This window comes from Condylura cristata, unplaced genomic scaffold (genome assembly GCF_000260355.1).
Source record: "Condylura cristata isolate star-nosed mole 26May11 unplaced genomic scaffold, ConCri1.0 scaffold00001, whole genome shotgun sequence".
Taxonomy (NCBI): Eukaryota; Metazoa; Chordata; class Mammalia; order Eulipotyphla; family Talpidae; genus Condylura; species Condylura cristata.
This window is the reverse complement of record NW_004567102.1, coordinates 50,298,218-50,314,615: the sequence shown is the minus strand read 5'-3', so window position 1 is coordinate 50,314,615 and position 16,398 is coordinate 50,298,218. Positions and strand designations below refer to the sequence as shown.

General features: G+C 45.0%; 1 protein-coding gene across 4 annotated transcripts; it reads right to left on the bottom strand.

Annotated features, from left to right (window-relative positions):
• Positions 1 to 6,889: 6,889 nt before the first annotated feature.
• On the bottom strand, positions 6,890 to 16,165 carry LOC101621843 (chromosome unknown open reading frame, human C6orf203). Of its 4 annotated transcripts, XM_012720754.1 has the most exons (5): positions 16,149 to 16,165; positions 15,806 to 16,009; positions 10,783 to 11,255; positions 9,358 to 9,430; positions 6,890 to 7,147 (listed from the first exon to the last, which is right to left on the bottom strand). In XM_012720754.1, the coding sequence occupies exons 3-5, from the start codon at positions 11,241 to 11,243 to the stop codon at positions 6,968 to 6,970; spliced, it is 714 nt and encodes a 237-aa protein (XP_012576208.1). In that variant the 5' UTR covers positions 11,244 to 11,255; positions 15,806 to 16,009; positions 16,149 to 16,165; the 3' UTR covers positions 6,890 to 6,967. The 4 variants fall into 4 exon arrangements, with proteins under 4 accessions (XP_012576208.1, XP_012576244.1, XP_012576190.1 ...); XM_012720790.1 differs by lacking the exon at positions 15,806 to 16,009 and having other exon boundaries at positions 16,149 to 16,161; XM_012720736.1 differs by lacking the exon at positions 16,149 to 16,165 and having other exon boundaries at positions 15,806 to 16,142.
• Positions 16,166 to 16,398: the final 233 nt, after the last annotated feature.

The following is a 16,398-nucleotide window of genomic DNA, read 5'->3' as shown; positions in this document are numbered from 1 at the left end:
ATAATTGCCCTGCTTCTAGAGGGTGGAATGTGGCCCAGCAGTTTCAGAAGCACAATCATTTGTTGTTAATAAAAAATCCTCTCTACTCACCTTAGCGGAATCAACAGGTTCTAGGAATGAAAAATGCTTCTTTATAATCTCAAGCATGTTCAGTTTTGGGGAACTAGTTTGGGGGTTTCCTCAATACTTTCCCTGGGTAGGGTTTCTTCCCCCCCAGATTTTAAACTCCTTTTCTGTGAAGAGAGGTGGACATACTCTGGGAGCTGTTTCCTGCCCCTCTGTATTGTGCCATCAGGAAACGCCTGCAGGTCCTGCGTCTGTGTGGTGTCCTCAGTTCCCCGCCATACAGGTGGGCATGGGGCAGTTTTTTTACACGAAGCAATAGAAGTACAAAATACCCTTTTCCCCCCTAAATTTAATGTTTTCTATAAAGTCTGTGGGCAAACCCATCTAAATTTTTTGGTTTTCACTTGTTTGGTTTTGGGACTTCCACTCCCCCCCCCCCAGCCCCCATCTGGAGGACTAAAGATTTAGCACACATTCTGACGTTAAGAAAAATAGCAAGTCACAATAGGTGGTAGTGTCCCTCGTTTTCTGTTAGTAAGTTTTCAAAGAATGTATGAAGATAGACATGAATGTACTAAGTTCTCACCCTGTTTTGGTTCACTTTTGGCTGTGTCCACATGACAGCAAACATTTCACAGGTACCAGACTGTGTCTCATGTCATGGGCGATGTGCCCTCCCCTTCACTGTTGGCCCCAACCTGCCTTTTTCTTTCAAGTTTCAGGGGAGGGGGCCCAGATTAACAGCAGCCATCAGCCAACCAACAGGATCTATTTAGTGGGAATGGTTAGCTGTCTGCTAAGAGTAGCTGGCCTGACCATGTCACAGCTTGGCCGTTCGGGCTTCAGTTTTCACCTTCCCCACCAAATATCTGTTTCTTGCCTGACTGAGAGGCAGACTCGGGACCCCTAGTTGAGGTCTCTGAGCTCTTGCCCTGCCTGACTGTAGCTAGACAGTATGGAGTGGGGGGAGGGGGGGGGTGAGAGCCAGGGGCTGTTTTATGCCATTTGGAAACACTCGCCTCTTGTAGATCCAGCCTTAATGTTTTTCTGACATCCTAGTGATAGCAGACCTGCACAAAGTGGATATCAGAGTTAATACTGTGAGGAGACAAAATAATGAGAATAGTTTTACCAAAGATAATGAAAATATCGCATAATGTCTGTGTTTTACCATTGGTTTTGAGTGCATCCTTAGAAAACTGAATGTAACAAAAACCCAGGACATTTTTGGAAATTGTATGCTCTCTAGCAACTTTGTGTGAATTTTTATACAAGCACTGTTTTATGAGTTATATAAAATGTTATAAAAATAGAAAATATATGGTCTTGTAACATCTTCTTTTCTTAGTGCTCAGGGCTCTCAGACTGTCTCCTAGTCACTTTCCCCTGCAGCCTCCCCCCCTCCCCAAAAAGGACAGGAACCTGTAGGGGGGAATCTCAGCCTCTTGGGCTTCCACATCCTGGGTGTCAGGGTACAGCTCACAGGATTGAGTTTGTCCACAGCTGGGTGGCAGAGAGGTCACCAGGTACATCCTAGCCTGCTGCTTACACAAACCGCTGCCTAACCAGGCTGTGGGGGGCACATTTGACCTTTCTAACCTTCCTAATCATGTGCCAGGCTGGCCATCAGAACTTCATTTCCCTCCTTTTTTTTCCACTTAGGAACAGATAGGATTTAGTTCTCAGGGCTAACAATTTATTAACTGATAACAAAAAGATACATATTCATGCATATTTTTTTTTTACTCTTCATTGGCTAATTATAAATCATTAAAATAATATTTCATAATAGAACTGCCTCAAACTGTCAAGAAACATCTTTTCTTGGCCCAGGCATCTCAAAAACACAAGGCAGTGCAGCTTGTGAGTGAGCACTTCCCCTGCAGTGAGTGCTTCGTTTTGTGAGTTCTGACACTTCCATGCAAAAGCAGGGCCCGGGCTGGGACCCCAACAACTGAGCTTGAGCGTGCAAGCAAGTCTCAAAGGAAGACTAAATCCTTTAAGCCTCTTCTGGCTGTAGGTATCTTTGCTTTCCATGAAAATGAAAATTCACAGAGAATTACAATATATGTGCGCTTACTTGTAAAATCTAGTTCTCATAGATAAGAATTTGACAGCAAATAAATTACCGTCATTAGAATGGTGAGAGGCAGTGAACTCTTTAAGGGAGTTTCCAAATGAGTCAAAATCCCCTGGCGAGTGGCAGGGAGAGGCCTGAGCAGTCATGCCTGTCCCCTGGGGTGGCACCTCACGTTCACTGGGTGTGCCGTGTGACAGACTGTACCTGGATGATCTTGCGGCTCTCTCAGGAGTCCTGTGAGGGGAGTTCTAGAACTCACCTGTTAGGACAAACACCTTAGGCGCTGCATGTACATACTGCCTCACTTCAGTCTGTCACCTCTGCTTTGTGGTAAGAAAGCATAAGGTTTCTTGCCCAAATTCACACAACTAGCAAATGATGGTGCCAGGATTTGAACCCATTTGTCTCTTTCCACTACACCATCTCAGAAGTGAAGCCACAGCAACCCAGCTGGCGGTGTCCTGTGTCACCCACATCCTCTGAACACTGTTTTGTCAGAGCTTAGCTATGAACACACTAGTTTTCAAATTGCCCTGGGTGAGATCTTTGCCACCATCGTGGACAAGGGTGTTCTGGTAATAGTACATTTTTGGATTGTGAAAGTAACTGTTGTGACCTGGATTCCCAAGGAACAGAGCCGAGACAGATTCTTGTGCAATTGATTGAGGGTGTGCTCCCCAGAGAAGGACAGGAAAGGAGGAGATGGAGTCGGGGAAGGCCATAGGAAAATCGTGGTGTCCCCTACAACCTAGCTTCATTCCTACAACCCTAGCATATGAACTGTTGGGCAGACTTAGGCAAGTTGTCACCGTCAGGTCTTCCAGGGGGAAGAATGTAACTCCCCTGGCAGAGCAACTCCATATCCTGGAGGTCAGTGCTCCAATAGGGCTGACACCAGCTAGCAGTTAAATGTGCTGCACAGGGGTCAGCACCCATCAGGAACAGAAGCCCAGAGGGCATGTGAGAGGCACCCCCAGCATCCCCACCCTCGGGGATTCCAGTGCAGTAGGTTTGGGTGGGGCCTATTCTACTTTGCATATCAACTGCTTTCCCAAGGCATTGATTCTCCTGACTTGTCTGGGTCACACTCAACCACTGCACTACAGGAACTTTGCAAAACATGCTGTGTGTTATCACAGAAACATGTTAACACAGAGAAGTGTTAACTTTTCTGACTATTAGAAATAGACCTGAGCTAAAATTGGGATTCCTGTTGTGTTCAAATAGAACAGAAGAGGTAAGTTTACAAATGTTTAAATCAGGGTTTGTGAACACTGATCAAATGTCATGGCCTTTGCCTGCACATTTCTGAGGGGGAAAGCCTGTTGGGCTTATTTTAAGGAGTGAGAATTCATTTCTTCTGGAGTTTGTATTCTAGATAGTGAGCTGTGTCTGACAGCTTGGGAGCATCCGTACCATAGCCTCCTTCTAAGAAGCTCCTGCTGTGTGTCAGTTGTATATTCAAAGTGACCTTGGGTCCCTAAATTACAAGGAGTTCTATTTTCTGTTTTCTCCCCCAAAGTGCTAAGAGATCATGAGACTACTGCCTAGCCATTTGTTGTGATGTGCAGTGTCCACGATAGTAAGTGCTAGTTGGCAGTTTTGTTTCCTGGAGAACAGCTGTCTTGAAAGAACTGACCATTGCTGCTAACAGGGCTGACTAGGTTCCCACCAAAACAGTTCTAATCTTAAGTTCTTCATCTTTTAAGAACTGCAAACACACTGGAAGTATTTTCAGGCTCTTCTGGACAAGCAAGAACTCTTGTTTTTAAAAAATGTTTTTTCTTAGTCAACTAAACAGGCTTTCTCAACCTTGTCACTTTTGACATTTTGGGTCAGATAATTCTTATTGGGATAACTCTATACACTGTAGGTGTTGAGCATGACTGCTTTCTATTCTTGATGCCCCAAATACCCTCTCAGTTGTAACAACTGAAAATAAGGCATTGCCAAAAAGTGGAGGTTAGGGTAGAAAATCAGCCCTGGATGAAAATCACTGTATTAGAAACATCCAAATCTTTTCTTGACTCTTGTCACATTGTTCACATATTCACTGAGACCTCTACAGGACATTATAAAAGCAGCAGTCATTTGGTTCGAGAGTAGTCAGTGAGTTGGAAGAGTCTCATAAATCTTTATGAATTGTTTCTGTTGCTGTTTCATGGAATGTTCCAAATGCCCTGTACTTATATAGATAATGGTGAGAGATCAGGTTCTGCCAGTCTATGCCATTCTCACCAAAGGTCCTTTTCTTGCTCTGACTTTTCAAAGATCAGTCTGGAATAGGTGAAACCCTGCAGAACAGCTACGCTGAGGCACTTACTATGAAATACCTACATGGCACTCAAGCACCCAATCTTTCAAATGGACCTTCCTGCTTTCTAGCTACCATCTACCTCACCTTACTTCATAAACCTTTTAAGTTTCTTCTTCAAGACTTGACAAGGTAAAGCAATTAGTATTGATTTCCACTTGACCAATGAAGAGACCAAAGCTCACAGAGGCTAAGGTAAGGTTCAGACCAGACAATGAGACTGAGTCTTGTCAGGGACTGACCCCCATCATGGGCTTTCAGAGGACAGGGCCTTTAGGTGGAAGTGGCATAGGTGAGCAAGAGATTTCTAAAGAGGGAAAAGGGGAGCGGGGGGGGGGGCGGCGAGGAAGGCAGGGGAATCGGAGTTGGGTGCAAGTCTTCCTGCTTTGGTTTCAGCAGAGGTTTATTTTATACAAGCAAGCAGTGGGATAACATCAACATATATGAATTGGGCTGAGAGATCACAATCATCTTTTTTCTAATAGTTTGGGGTCGTACTGACCTTCAGCTGAGATTCTAACATTTATTATTCTTAAAATTAATCTATTAAAGTTAAAACAGATACATAAATTTATAAAATTTAAGTTTAACATTGCTATGTTTACACAGTGATGATTGGCTAAAAATAAAGTCCCTTAACCCTTAATTATTACCTAGCGACCTTCATTCTCATTGAGGTATCCTAGAGGGTAAAGTTGAGGGATAGGATAGAGTAATTTTCTTGTAAATCAATCACGAAAAGAGATACAGTAAAGTTCCTTAAAAACTGAATAGAAGATTTGGGTGAGGTTCCTTATTTAAAGACTAAACAATAGAAAACTTAAGTAATTCTGAATAGAAGGCTTATGTGAGATAGTAGAGTGATGAAATTTGGGTTCTCATCCGGGGCAGTAAAAATCTCTGTTCTAGTACTGCCTTGTCTTACAATTTTGGTTTTGTTATAATTGCTTTTATTAATCAGCCAGTTGTAATTTATTTTTGATTTCAAGAGGAATTTCCCGTCCTGGGGCAGCACTTGCTCACCTGAGCCAGGCAGCACCTTATGAGGCGAAGGCAATCCAGTTGAAAAGTGATGGTTGCTTAGAATGTTTTGATGATTATACAAAAAAGGGAGGTCATAACCTAAGCTAGTGTGGAAATTCTGATTTTTTCAGAGCTTTTCCTTTTCTATCCAGTCAGTAGAAGTTGCATAGCTTGTGTCTAAGAGTCTAAAACCCAGAATCCCTGACACGCCACTAGATCATACTGCCCCTCACCAGCCAAGATTTCTCAGGCTGTTACTTTCCAAAAAAAGAAGAAGAGGGGACAGACAGGGAAGAGAAAAAAATGAGAAAGAATGAACAATATAACTTTTAAATTATAATTCATAACTGACTCATGTTGAAGTTAAACATACTATTTTAAATGATGACTCAGGAAAGCCCAATAAACAAGTGATAAAATAGAAACTTTGGTACTTCCAGAGTTTAAGCTTTCAAATAAAAATCAATTTTCCTGAATCTTCTGAAATTTGAACTTCCAGAATCTTGGACCTAAACATCCTTGCTTGGGTTAGACATTTATTTCCCTCTGCTGACAGACACCCTGATATCATGTCTTTCTGACATGACATGATGTATTAAGTTTCCTATGAGTTAACTCTTGCAGTGCGGAAGATTCTTGAGAATTTATACACTGATTTACATATGCCCTTTTCTTAGATCAGGTATGTATGATACTTCTTACTCTATTTTCTTTCTAACACTTTCACAAGAACTAGAGTAATTATAAGGCTGATTCCCACCCTTTTGAATGATAAAACTTGTGTATTTCTACTTTCACCTGATGATTAAATCATCAGTTTATTACCCTAAACCCAGAGGGTCATTAATTTTTTTCTTGTAGGGTCAGATAGTAAAAAACTTAGGCTTTGTGGGAAACAAAGTCTGTCGTGTATTTTTTCCTAAACTACTACCCTTCAAAAATGCAAAAACCATTCCTAAGTGCCACAGAAAAAGTCTGAACGCCTTAGTTTATCTCCCCTGCACTATGTAATTATTCTCAAAAGATCCTAACTGGTCCATAGGGGATTAGTGACAGGAACGAAGGGCGTACATTGGTAATGCTGGTGAATCGAGGGCAGGTACGAAGGTGCTCACCATTTATCTTTCCCCTATGGATCCTGGGGGTGACCTTGACTGCCTGTTGTGTTTTAAGAAGCCTGAACAGAAAGCAGTTGGCCAATTTCACAGACTTACCAGGTAGTTCACATGAGAACAGCAGACTAGTCATTAAAACCCTCTCTGGGCCAAGTTCATCCGGAACATACCTCACTCGCGCTCATGAGGGCAAAGCAAGTGTAAATCAGGCCTGGGAGGGAAATCCAGACCATGGGAAGTGTCTCCAATAGATCCATCCCAATTTTCACAAAACAGCTCCACAGGTTCCACAAATTAAGAGAAATTTATTTTAATAAAAATGTCCTCTTTGCCACCAGAAAGCAGCTGTATCTCTAGAAAGTAATCCACTCATTTAGACACACTCTTCTTAGGCAATTTTAAGTTTTTCCACCGTCGCAACACCACTCTGTATTTTTCACTGTCAGTCTTCTCTTCAAACACTTTTTTCAAAAGAATTCGCATCACTGTCTCTGTTTGAGCTTCTTTATTCTCTCCAATAAGAAGATCCAATGCATCTCCCACTTTCACCTGAAAATTAAAACTGAGCTCTTATGTTTTTCAAATGCAAGCCAATGCAAACAGCCCAGCTTTAAGTTTCCACCTGAATCCCACCCCCCACGAGGAACCCTGCTGGCTCCTGTAACACAAGTGTCAGGGGTGAAGGGGCCTCCTGCAGAGTGGCCTCAGTATTCAGTGCACACTTGCTGGCTATGACTGTACAGGTCAATCCCGCAGCCCAGAGGAGTTAGATGTAAAACTTTAGTAGTTTTTAAACCATTAGCTTTCTCCTTTCTAGATGAGCAGCAGAAAAGCACACCCCACAATTAGGCAGGAAGACTGCTTCTCCCTCTTGTGTCTGAAAGGATGGGATGACCCAGGCATCATCTGGGGAAAGGAGGCGGTCTGTACTACAGTTTTAATGGTTTTAAAAAAGGGGGGACGGCCCTCCCAACACTGGGGAATACCTCTAATGCAGAGGCTAGGGAAAGAATGTTTCTCCTTCACCTAGAGAGATGAGTTTAGGAAGGTTTCAATCCCTATACCTGGCCACCTGTTTAAATCAAGTTACCCAGACCTAGCACTCAGCTCCTCCTCCTGGTTAGTAGCTCCCAGAAAAGCTACATGCCCCCAGCTGCAGGCACAGAGTGAGGGCTGCAGCATCAGGCAAGTGCCTCACCCTCCAGGGCCACCAGTGCAACTAAGACAAGCCCAGCAGAGCAGGCCACGGAAGGGGAGGTGTTCTTCATTCTCCTGCCAAGGCCCTGTCCTTTCTAATGTGAAACAGCACAGCTGACACAAAGCAAAACTGGCCGGGATTAGGGACTCTTCCAAATATCTACATTTAAAATCTCCCTTTAGCTGCAGTTACTATGGCTACCAGGCCTCCTAGTAACTAGCAAAGTGTTAATACAGCATCTTCCTTTGCTGACCCTCAGGAGAAATCTGGAAGGCAGCGAGACCACAGAACACCCGAGGCAGAGTGAAGTAACAGCAATTAGGCTGTAGTCAACAATATCTCAAAGCAGAGGGAGGAAACTCTGTGGTGTTTGTGAGTCTCTGGCAAAGAGGCATCTGCTCCAGGAACCAGCCTCGTCTGGGGAACACTGGCTAAGAAGGAGGCCGGACTACCAGCAGGAAAGGCCCTGATTTCCTGACACAGCAGGACTGAGTGCCTGACGCACAGCTCACTGAGCAGTGACACCTCAAGTCTGAACCTGCTCCTCAGGTACCATCCGAGAGATGGTAGTTCTTTTGCCTTGGCAGCGAGACAAGTGCTGGGAGTTCGCGCTCTATTTACCTACTTAGCTGTGAGAACCAGTCTATCCTTAGGGGAACTCTGAAGCCTCTGCTCACCCAGGGCCATGGCCATGGCCTGTACCCTCACATATGCCAGGATGACAGGGAGCAGCTCAGGACCTCCAACCCCAGGGAATATTGAAATAGAGAAGACATTCAAGTAAAAACAACCTCCAAAAGTGTACCTGACTTCCCTGCAATACTGGGCCTCCACACATTAAGAGTTGGGCCCTGTGTCTGGTGCCTCCTTGTCCTCCAAGCTGTTGAAGGGTTTCTGTCATCCACTTATGTGTGTGCATATGCTTACCATCACGATTGTTTTATCCAAGTATAAAAGTGACACACATTCATAGAAAGCATGGAGTATAACCAGTCATATCCCCAAAGCTAAATACTAATAATATTAATACTTAAATTGTATTACTTTTATAAAAACATTTTTAACAGAAGGTACACAGGGCTTATTGCAGTAACACTGGATACAGACAGTTATCCCATGTTTAATAACAGCAATGACATGTAGTTAGCATTCTGATAGGGGCTTGGGAGGATACTGCTGAGCCTGGCAGAACTGACATCTGCTTAAACACCAGCAGCCCGGAGAAACTCTCTACATGGCTCAAATGTTTCTTTTGAGTATAATTATGATGTGATAGGAACTAACATTAATGAGTGGCAAGTTTAATTAATGGAATTCTGTCAGTTCTGATAGTGCTTATCTTCAAATTTTAAAGAAAAGAGGGAAATTTTATCTGAAACTCAGTAAGGCTGCAAAAGCTAATGTGACTGATGGCAACCGGTGATGGAGCAGGCCTGAGCCAGCCCCCATGAAACTCAGACAGGAACACAAGCAGCCACTGCCACCCAAAATAAGGGCAGTAGCTGAGTACTGGCAAAGTAACAGACACTATCTGGGTGTCATTATGGGATTAACAGCTCACCGTTCTGCTTTTCTTCCATAATTTTTCTCCATTTAGCCGGAGTTCACCTTTGTAGAAGGCATCTTCCACTTTGCTAAAAATCAAACAAAAAAAAGTGTTTAAATATAAGCATACTCAATTATACAATTCTGAGAAAAATGCCTGCCACTAATGTCTACTCAGACAATGAGCGACTTCCCCACAAAGTCTCCATTGGTAAAGTGAAAGTTAACTGTTTCCATATGTGTTTAAAATAGGGACGCACAGGCCTTTCTGAAGAGATGCTGAGTGCGACAAAGATGCGGAACATAAGAGGGCAGGTCAGCAGCTCTCTAAGGGGCTTTCATGAGGGTCTGGCACAGGCTGTAAGGCCAGGCAGGCCAGGCCCAGGAGGCCCCACCCCCACTCCCCATGCAGCAGATATCTGTGAGCAGCAGCTGCATGACTCACGAGGGCCAAAGTCATGGCCCTCCCTTTCCCTCACATACCAGCTCTGTGCTCTCAGAGAACAACCAGGCACCACAAGTAGGCGAGGCCATCAGGAAACCCTCTACCAGTCCTCACTGGGGCAGGGGATTCCAGCCCAGCACTTGCTGCTCTCTAATTTTTAGCCACTGAGGCACACCATGGAAGATTACAAACAAAAATCCGTGCCCTTTTCTCCTGAGAAAGGGCTTCTTCTTAATAATAACAGCTGCCCCAACAACTCTAGGAACAAGAAGCTCCCTATGAGCTCACAGGTTTTAGAATGTTCAGGGTGCTTCATGAACTTAAAGTCATCTTTATGAACCCACAAGATACATGGCTTAAAAATTAAACTATGCCACTAACTTAGGTCATAAGGTACACATTACACATGACATCTTCCTGAATTTATTCTTCATTCTTCAATTGTTACCTTGCATGTCATAAGCTTACACAATGATCCAATGAGGGACACATTCTTATATAATTAGTCTAGCAGAGAGAGAATGAGAATATTAAAGAAATCCATCCTGAACAATTATACTTAGTATTTTTATTAAGTACTCTATGAGCGCACATGGTGTCTCCTCCATACTAGCGAACGCACCCTGAGTACAGATCAGTGCAGATCATGTGCCACAAGACCACGAATCCCTAGCTAGCTTTTAGTTGGCACTAGTGTCATCAACCACAAGCGTGTAGGGGAATAATTTTCCTACCCTTGTAAACTCATATTTTAGATTCTTCTTTGAAGCAAAATGACCTTTTCACTGTTTTCAATATTAATTCCTGAGTTGCGAAAATTCCTTGTTTCTTGCCTGTTTTTCTCTATTCAATCCTGGAAGCCACAACAAGACACTTTTTTCTCTTATCTCTTGTCTGCTGTGTGTGGTTCCCTCTTCACACATGGGCCAAACAATCGGTAATGTTGCTTGTAATATCAAAATCATGGGTTTGGACTAAAACATGCATCACACTTACTTTCTCCCAATGTCCAAGCCTGTCTTCAGAATCACGTCATACCGGAAAGACTGCACCACCTTTGCCAGGTCCTTATAGTCCTTGGCCACGCTGGGGTCATCCTCCAGTTCCTCGCCCTGCTCACTCATCTCACCTTCACTCTCTTCATCAGAGTCCTCCTCTTCTAATTTTTGCAGAGTCTTCTTGGTAGATTTTTTGGAACTTATATTACTTTTGAGTCTTATGGAAAATGGAAAAATATATTCTGTTAAAAGGCCTGGGAGTCTTAGTGAGAAAATGTTATGGAAAAGTGTTTTATACTTCCATGCATTCAACTTAGTACTGGAAAAATATAAGCATCGATTCCGGGAAGCACAGAGTTTGCGTGAAGACGGTGTCCCCCGCAGAGCTCCCCAGAGTCCAATCCAGGCATCTGGCTTTCTTAAAACACTGGTAGGTAATCTGACAGTAGGCACAGCCATGGCGCATGTAACCTAAAACAGACAATAATTCAGATTTATTTCACAAATGAGTACACCAGGAACACTTTGTATCTTGTACAGTTAGGCCCTCGCTAAATGCTGTCCACAGATTCTTAGAAACAGCAGCTTCAAGCGAACTGATCTACACAAAAGCAGATCTTTGAATGAGGTTAGTTTCATTCAGTACTGGCCAGGGTTATTTGTTTCTCATCAGTGTTACAATGAAATGACACTAAACCAAGCAACATTATTCAAGCCCCCCCTTTACTTATGCTTCCCTGCAAAAGTCTGCTTGTACCACACAAGGAACACAAGTGCCCCATGATGAGTCTTCTAGCTGTAGTTAATGTGCTTACCACAGAGAGGGGCCCGCCTAGATACTAACATGTGCAAATGCACTGCTTTAACTCTTCTCCCAAATTAGCTTGAGTACTGAGGAAACAGTTTCACAATCACACACATGCATAACACATATCACAAATGTGTACATAATATGATCACACACTGGCACACATACTGAATCATCATGTAAAACGTATCGTGTATTTACTATAGTTAACAATTAAAAAAGAAAGTCTGAAAATACAAAACTAGAGGACATCAGCAAATTCTTCTTTGCTATCAAATATAACATCAAAGGGCCCTACCTGGTAGCGCAATGGGCTAAAGAGCGGCACCGTGAAGCTCACTGCACCCACTTCAATAAGAGTTCGATTCCCCACCCTGGAGGTGATCCCCATGGTGTGGCAGACCTCTCCTGACCCGCCCGCTGCTCCCCTCAGCAGTGTACTTTGTCGATCTGCCTGGTCTGTATCCTGTTCTTCCTCTGGTGAATCTTCTCACTGCTCCTGCACCTCTGGCCTGTATCCCAGTTCTGAATGCATAAATAAACAAATAAACCTTAAAAAAATATATATACAACCCCAAAGCCATATGTATACCTGGACCTCAGGACCTGGCTGCATGTCCAAACCAATTAACTAACACTTCCAGAGCCCCAAGTGTCTACAGAGATGAAAAGCACTGCCTCTCGGGGATAAATCTGTGCAGGTTACTCATTTTACAGATGCACACAAGTGAGAATCTGGAACAATTCAACAGTCTGCTAAGTGATGCAGTTAGTAAATGATACCCGAGCTTCCACAACCAAGTCTTCTTAACACTCATAATTATTTTTAGTGGGTCAGGCATTGTCCAATCTATCTCACTTATTCCCTCCAACAAGTCCCAGAGATAGGAAAAGCAGATTCAACCTCCAGGGACCTGGCTCTGAAGTCTACAGCCTATCACTCTGTTGAATTGCCCACTACTCTTTCTGCCCTGCATCACAGGTAGACCCATTTACTTACACTCGGAGACTTACCAGCACAAAATAACTACTTAAGAGTACATGCTACACGTAAGTCTAATAAATACAACCCATAGGACTCAGCAAGCATTGCCTCTGTGCGACCATCTGACTGGGAGGGCCCCGAGGTGGAGGTGGAACTGCTAGAGCAGAGTGCAAATCAGGCTTCCAACCCTTCAACCGGGGCAGCAGTGAATATTGAGGTTCCTTATATTTCACTTGAAAGAAGGATTCTACTAACACAATTTTTTTGTCCTTTTAGCATGCCCCCCTCCCTTCCAAGCACACACAAGACCCACTCTCCCCCTCCACCCTCCTGTGCCCCAGGCCTTTTCCAAGCTCGTGTCACACCAGTGCTGTCTTTAATATTGCTCTTAACTTCCTAACTTCACGGTCGTCACAGGACACCAATCTGCCCAGCACACACAAAAGCCAGTGAATACTGTGGGTTCTTTTCTAGAAACGAGCATCCTGCCCGTTACTACATCCATCCCTATATTCACTTCCTTGTCCACATATGCCAAGTGACCAGGTAAGCCTAGGATTAAAACACATTCCTTGTCTTCAAGATTCAAGAGGCGGCAGGGCCCTGCACAGGCTGGAACCCAGAGCAGAGACACCTGAGTAGATTTCTGATGGCCAAGTGAGCTTCGGAAAAAGAGGATGTTACAACAGCAATTTTGCACTGATGGACTTTCTCAAGAGCAGGTTGTTATTTCTCTCATTTAAAAACCAACAGACCTTGTCTTAACCCCAGCATTCCCAGTGACTACTCCTTTTCTTGGTCCTCTTCAGCAAAGCTTCTCACAAGTGTTGTCTATGCTCTCGGTGCCCCTCATTTCTGAACCCAGAGGTCATCTGTCTAGTCCGTGACTCCCAGAAGAATCTGAAGCAAATGATCGCCTCCCTTTGGCTCCCAGAATACCTACCTCATTCATGGTTTTCCTCCCACTTACCTCCTGCTTTTCAGGACATTTTTACTGCTTTCTTCCTTTCTCCCTGACATCTTAATGTTGGAGGCTCCAAAGCTCAACCTCTGGCCCTCTACTCTTACGTTCATTTCATTCCCTACCCTTGTACTCTCTGAAATGTATCCATCAGTTTTGACAAACGCCTGTCAAGATCCATATGGCACTGCTTCCTTATCTACACCCCACTGGAGAACTCTAGGTGGGGTGGGTCATGCGATTATATCTCAATTAAAATCCCTTCGCATGGAAACTGCAATGCACTTTCCTGGCAGAAAGCACTTCATATGTTGTCACAGTGTATTCCGAGGCATTAAGTGCATCCCATGTAATTCCACTGAGGTCTCTTGGAAGATGACGACTGATTTCCTCCAACTCTGTCCCCTGCACCTTCTCCCTTTGCTGATCACGCTTGGCACCTTTTCACTGCATTAGATCATAGCAATGACCCAAAGCTGAGTTATCCTAGTGAATCCATGAAAATGGGGACGGTTTGGGGGACCTGATGCAATATCCAACCACTCATCTGGTTTCTCCACTTAAGTTCAGAACAAGCAGCTCAAATTAAGTTGGGCTCAAACCAAACTTCTGATAAATCCTCAACCACAACAAGTCTGTTCCACCTATAGCTTTTTCCCCATCTCCGGTAACGGGAACTCCACACTAATAGATGCTAAGACAAAAAACAAAGCATCCAGGCAATCTTGACTCTTCTCTTCCCCTCACATCTATTACGTCAGGAAATCATGTTAGCATTATCTTCAAAACATGTCCAATACCCCACCACTTCCACATATTTAGGTGACCATTATCTATCTCCAGGGTTACTACAAAGACACTCTTACAGTTTTGTTGGGTCCCAGCAGGGATGAGCCTCCCCAACCACCCCCGGAGCTTAAGCACAAGATCATAATAGGAAGAAGACATCTTGCCACTTGTGTGAGTGGCTTAACCTTTGGGCAACTGATCAATATCCACCCTGATCCCAGTGGCACATGTGAGGTAGATTTCCTCCTGCCCCCAGGCCAACATCCTGGGATTAAGGGTGTAAAAGGGAGGCTGGAAAGGATAAGAGAGAGAACTTGTTTGCTGCAACCTTCTACGTGTGCTGACTCTTCAACCTCGACGTCCCCCGCGCAGACTCGTATCCCTGCCGTGCTGCGGGCGCTGCACGGTTTGGTCTTAGAGCTGAGTGACTGTATCAAAAAGCAATTTACACCACACTATGTTTTTCCTCATACAAAAGTAGGTAAAAAACAAAAGTCCCTATTGAGGTCTCCCTCCCAGCCCAGGTCTCCCTCCCCCCAACACTTCTCCCACTTTCACCCTCCATCATTCAGCTCCAGCTACACCAGTCTTCCTGGTGCTTCTCGCTCATAGCAGGCACATTTCTGTGTAGGGTCCTTTGTTCCTGCTGCCCCCTCGACACTCTTACCCAGTTACCTGCATGGAATACCCACCTTCAGCTCACAGCTCAATGTCAACTCAATGAGACACAGATTCCAACTCTATTTCAGGCACCTTGCTCTCTCCTTAACCTGGACTACTTCCCGCCCGCCCCCCCCCAGCATTTACCACCTGATATCATATTATTTAAAATACGGGGTTTTGTTTTTGTTTCTCATTTCAGAATACAAATACCACCAAGGAATCTTCATCTGTTTTTTTTTCCCCCTCTGATGAATCTCAAGGGCCCTGAGTAGTGCTTAGCACGTAACAAATGCTTGATTCAATACTGTGGAATGAAAGGAGATCAGAACTGTAGCATTACAATGCACCTCGAAAAGAACGCACAGATGTAGCAGGATTGCTGGCTGAGCCAGTACAGATCAGCAAGAGCCTTGCCTGTCAAAGTTTGGCTTTGATCCAGAGAGCATGGCAATCACAAAATGATCTTAAGTAGGGATGTGACCCAAAGGATTGGATTTGAAAAGATTTCTTTAGCGACGGTATGGATCTGAGTAGGAGGAATGATCACGAAAGGAAGACCGTAAGTTTCGTTTGAGAATTTCAGAACAGTCAGGAAATCTGTAAACTAACCGAAGGCTGTTAAAAAAAAAAAAAAAAAAAAAAAAGCAAAGTCTAAGATCCAGAGGCCAAGCCGTCCTTGACCCGCAGGACGCTGGGATCACCTCAGTTCACTGACCACAAGTAAAAATCCTCCCCACTTCTGGAGACCTCAGGCAAGATCTTTCAGTTGGCGTGGGGTTCCCCTTGCTCCCTCCCTGCCCCAGCAGACTGCGCACCTTTCCGGGTCCTCAAGGTCAGGAGAAACTGGACACCCGCCTTCTCGAGCTCCGGGTCTCCGTTCGGAAACAGCAGGAGCTGCCGGGTCCCGGGGCGGACAGCGTGGGCGCGCCGGGTTCCCACGGCCTCTGCAGCCACCAGGCCCTCGGCGCGTCCTGCGGCTGCTCTGACCCGGGCAGGATGCGGGGGACTCACTCCGAGACCTGGCAGGAGCGCGAACCAGGTACAGGGAATCGCCGCGCTCCTATTTCACAAGTGCGCGCAGTGAAGCAACAGAGGGCGCACGGGTCAGGGGCGCGCGGGTCAGAGGCGCCCTGCGCCGGCAGAGGCGCAATTACCTACCTTCAGCGTAGCTCCTCCCACCACCCCTCCTCCGCGCGGCAGCGCCTTGTTCCCGCCTCCAGGCCACGCCCCGTATTTGCCTCGCCCCTTCCGTCGGCGCCCACGTAGCGAGAGCGGATCGTGCGGAATGTACGGGTGTGGTCGCGCCGGCGCAGCGACCCCTGCTGGAAACCGCCCTTTGGAGGACTGCGCTGGGCGGGTACCCGGAGGAAGTCCTGGCTCGCTGCCTAAGACGGAAGCCAGCGCAGCG

Coding starts and splice junctions, on each gene's coding strand:
- LOC101621843 (XM_004673743.2), bottom strand. CDS start 11,983: ATGGGGATCACCTCCAGGGTGGGGAATCGAACTCTTATTGAAGTGGGT. Junction 11,256..11,890: donor TTAGCCCATTGCGCTACCAG/GTAGGGCCCTTT, acceptor TGTCTGTTTTAG/GTTACATGCGCCATGGCTGT. Junction 9,431..10,782: donor GGCTTGGACATTGGGAGAAA/GTAAGTGTGATG, acceptor TTTGATTTTTAG/CAAAGTGGAAGATGCCTTCT.